The 2,891-nt window shown below is 39.2% G+C and overlaps 1 protein-coding gene across 1 annotated transcript; it reads right to left on the bottom strand.

Annotated features, from left to right (window-relative positions):
- Positions 1-1,525: 1,525 nt before the first annotated feature.
- LOC126083621 (olfactory receptor 11H4-like) lies at positions 1,526-2,494 on the bottom strand. The gene has a single exon (XM_049897492.1). The coding sequence runs from the start codon at positions 2,492-2,494 to the stop codon at positions 1,526-1,528; it is 969 nt and encodes a 322-aa protein (XP_049753449.1).
- Positions 2,495-2,891: the final 397 nt, after the last annotated feature.

Here is a 2,891-nt window from a genome sequence, read left to right as displayed (position 1 = left end):
GCCTAGAGTCATTTAGGATGTTTCAATAGTATGACTCATCATGACTAGAAACTTCTGTGCATCTGGGTCACATGACGTAAAAAAGAAAAAGATAAAAATCATGAAGGAAAGGGTCTTTAATTAACTGTATTAGTTAGGTATTAAGGAGTAGAATGTTAGTCATATATACATGAAAGATGTGTTCATGCTGATTTTTCCTTTGTAGACCTAGTATTTTCCATTTGTGGTCATAATAGCACCATTTCATGGGATGATTTTAGTGGACTCAAGAATGATTTGAACTGTAAAATGATTATATTTTGTTCATCTTTCCTGAAAGTTGCTATTTTATCTAATCTTGCTAGCAGGACATAAGGACTTAGTCATTTTTACAGGAGAAATAATAGTAAAATGGGGTGCTTTAGGTCCTATGTGGATTTCATCTCAGATTCAGTCTCACAGTAACCTCTTACCTGCAGACTATTATTAACAAAACATCCAAGGAGTTGAGCATTTGTAATGTAAATATCATTATGTTACTCCTTTGCTCAAACCGTCCTGAAAAATTTACCTCCCTGTTCACTCTCTGACTTGATCTCTAATACTCTTTCCCTTATTCTCTCTATGGCCAAACCAACCTCCTTGGTGTTACTTGAACACACTCATGCCTCAGGATTTTGTAGAGAACTTGCTTCTGCATGGAATACCCTTTCCTCAGCTGTCTACATGGCTCACTCCCTCACCTCTTTCAAGCTTTTGCTTAAAATTTGCTTTCTCAGGGTGGCCTTCCCTGACCACCCTATTTAAAATTTCAGCCTTCTATGGCATACTTCCTACCCTCTCTCCCCTTTCTCCTTACCACTTATTTCTCCCTGACATGTTCTACATTTTACTTATTTATTGTTTCTCTCTCCCAACTAGAACGTAAACTGCATGTGGGTAGTGGTTTTTGACCATTTTGGTTACAGAGTCTCTCTAGTGCCTAGAAGAGTACCTGGAACATAGTAGGTGCTCAATAGTATTTGTTCAATGAAAGAATGACTACTACTTTTTCTAATGTTAAAACATTTTCTACTTATGTAAGCACAAAACTTTCAGTTTGTCATCAAGAGCCAAGAGAATTAGAAACTTGTTCTGTTACTAAATCTTTTAGGTCCGTAGTCATTCGGTAATCAAGTTTGACTCTTATACCCTTTTTAAAATATTAGACTGTGTTACAATATTACTTGTGTACAACAATGATGACCCACCTGGGATAACAGCTCTCCTACCTTCTATACCCATCCCGCAAGTATCAAAGCTAAAACAGTGAGAAATACCACAGATATAATGCCTTTATATCTACTGGGATCACCCATATTGAAAATGTTGTTACACTTGAGTCAATTATAATATAGCTCTTCTTGTTTAGTTGAGGGATAAATCAATGAAGGACACCACTGAGAAAATATCTTCTTTAAAGTGTACATTGGCAGCTGAAATCAAATCTTTCTTAAGTGATCCTTTATGTGTGTACAGTGGTCTGCTTGGTCTCATGTAGATTTCTTTATGCTGCTTCTATCCTTAAGACTTTCTTCAATGCAGCCTTCATTCCCTTGTTTCGTAAGCTGTAAATCAGAGGATTTAAGAAGGGAGTGACCACAGAATAGAACAAAGTAATAATCTTCTGAAGTTCAGCTGGGTTTTCAGATGTGGGGCTCACATACATTGCCAAGAGACCCCCAAAGAATAAACACACCACTGTCAGATGCGATCCACAGGTAGAAAAGGCTTTTTGCCGGCCAGCTGCTGAAGGGACTTTTAACACAGCTATCAGTAAAAGGGTATAAGAGCCAAGGATGTATAGAAGGGTGAGGATGATAATGAGGGAGCTCAGGATATAGAAGACAATCTCAGTGATAGGAGCTGGAGCACAGGACAGAGATATCAGTGGGTCCATGTCACACATAAAGTGATCAATTATATTGGGCCCACAGAAAGATAATTGGGTGAGTTGCACTGTGGAGACTGAGTAACTGAGGAACCCAAACACCCAGCAGAGAAATATCAAGATATAGCAGAGTCGTAGGGTCATGATGGTTGGGTAGTGCAATGGGTGGCAGATGGCAAGGTACCGATCATATGCCATGACACAGAGGAGATATGTTTCAGTTGTAGCAAGGGAGGTAAAAAAATAGAACTGGAGAAAACAGCCAGCAAAGGAGATGGTTTTTGTCTCTGAGAAGAAATTGGCCAGCATACTGGGCACAGTGGAGGTAATGTACCAGATTTCAAGGAAAGCAAAGTTCCCCAGGAGAATATACATTGGGGTGTGGAGTCGTTGGTCCCACCTCATAGCACAGACAATGCTGCCATTTCCCATCATGGTAAGTATATAGACCCCAAAGAACAGTGAGAAGAGGAATATTTGCATCTCCTGGCCACCAGGGAAGCCTAGGAGGACAAACTCAGTCACAGTGCTTTTCACTGAATTGTTCATGAATCCCAGGGCTGCAGAGAAGACAGAGAACAGCATTATACAAGTTGTTTTTCTTCCTGAGAAACCTGTAGGAAACCTCTGCATGGCACATATGTTGGTTATTTGGCAATTAGTTTGAATAATCCATTCACTGACTCCTAACTCTTCCTTAAAAGGCACAAATCAGTGGTCCTTGTTACTCTAAATTTCAGTAAAATTGGGTTCGTAGCAATAGGAGCTTTATATTGTATGGACTTTCTTTATCAATTAGCTAGATTTTAAAAAATTCTCTCTCCCCGTTGAAATTTTGAAAACTCAGAAACATAACCCTCTCTCACCTCTGTGAAAGGCAGTGGAGTGGCTATCGGTTTGTGTTTCTTCTTCACACCCATAGTTATTTCTTTTGATAGGCCCACTCTTAGTCTAAGTTACTTTTTATTAGGAGTGGAATGAC

The sequence above is a fragment of the Elephas maximus genome, chromosome 10 (assembly GCF_024166365.1).
Source record: "Elephas maximus indicus isolate mEleMax1 chromosome 10, mEleMax1 primary haplotype, whole genome shotgun sequence".
Lineage (NCBI taxonomy): Eukaryota > Metazoa > Chordata > Mammalia > Proboscidea > Elephantidae > Elephas > Elephas maximus.
Note: the sequence above shows the minus strand (reverse complement) of the source record. Positions and strands in the feature narration are given on the sequence as shown.

Coding starts and splice junctions, on each gene's coding strand:
- LOC126083621 (XM_049897492.1), bottom strand. CDS start 2,494: ATGCTGTTCTCTGTCTTCTCTGCAGCCCTGGGATTCATGAACAATTCA.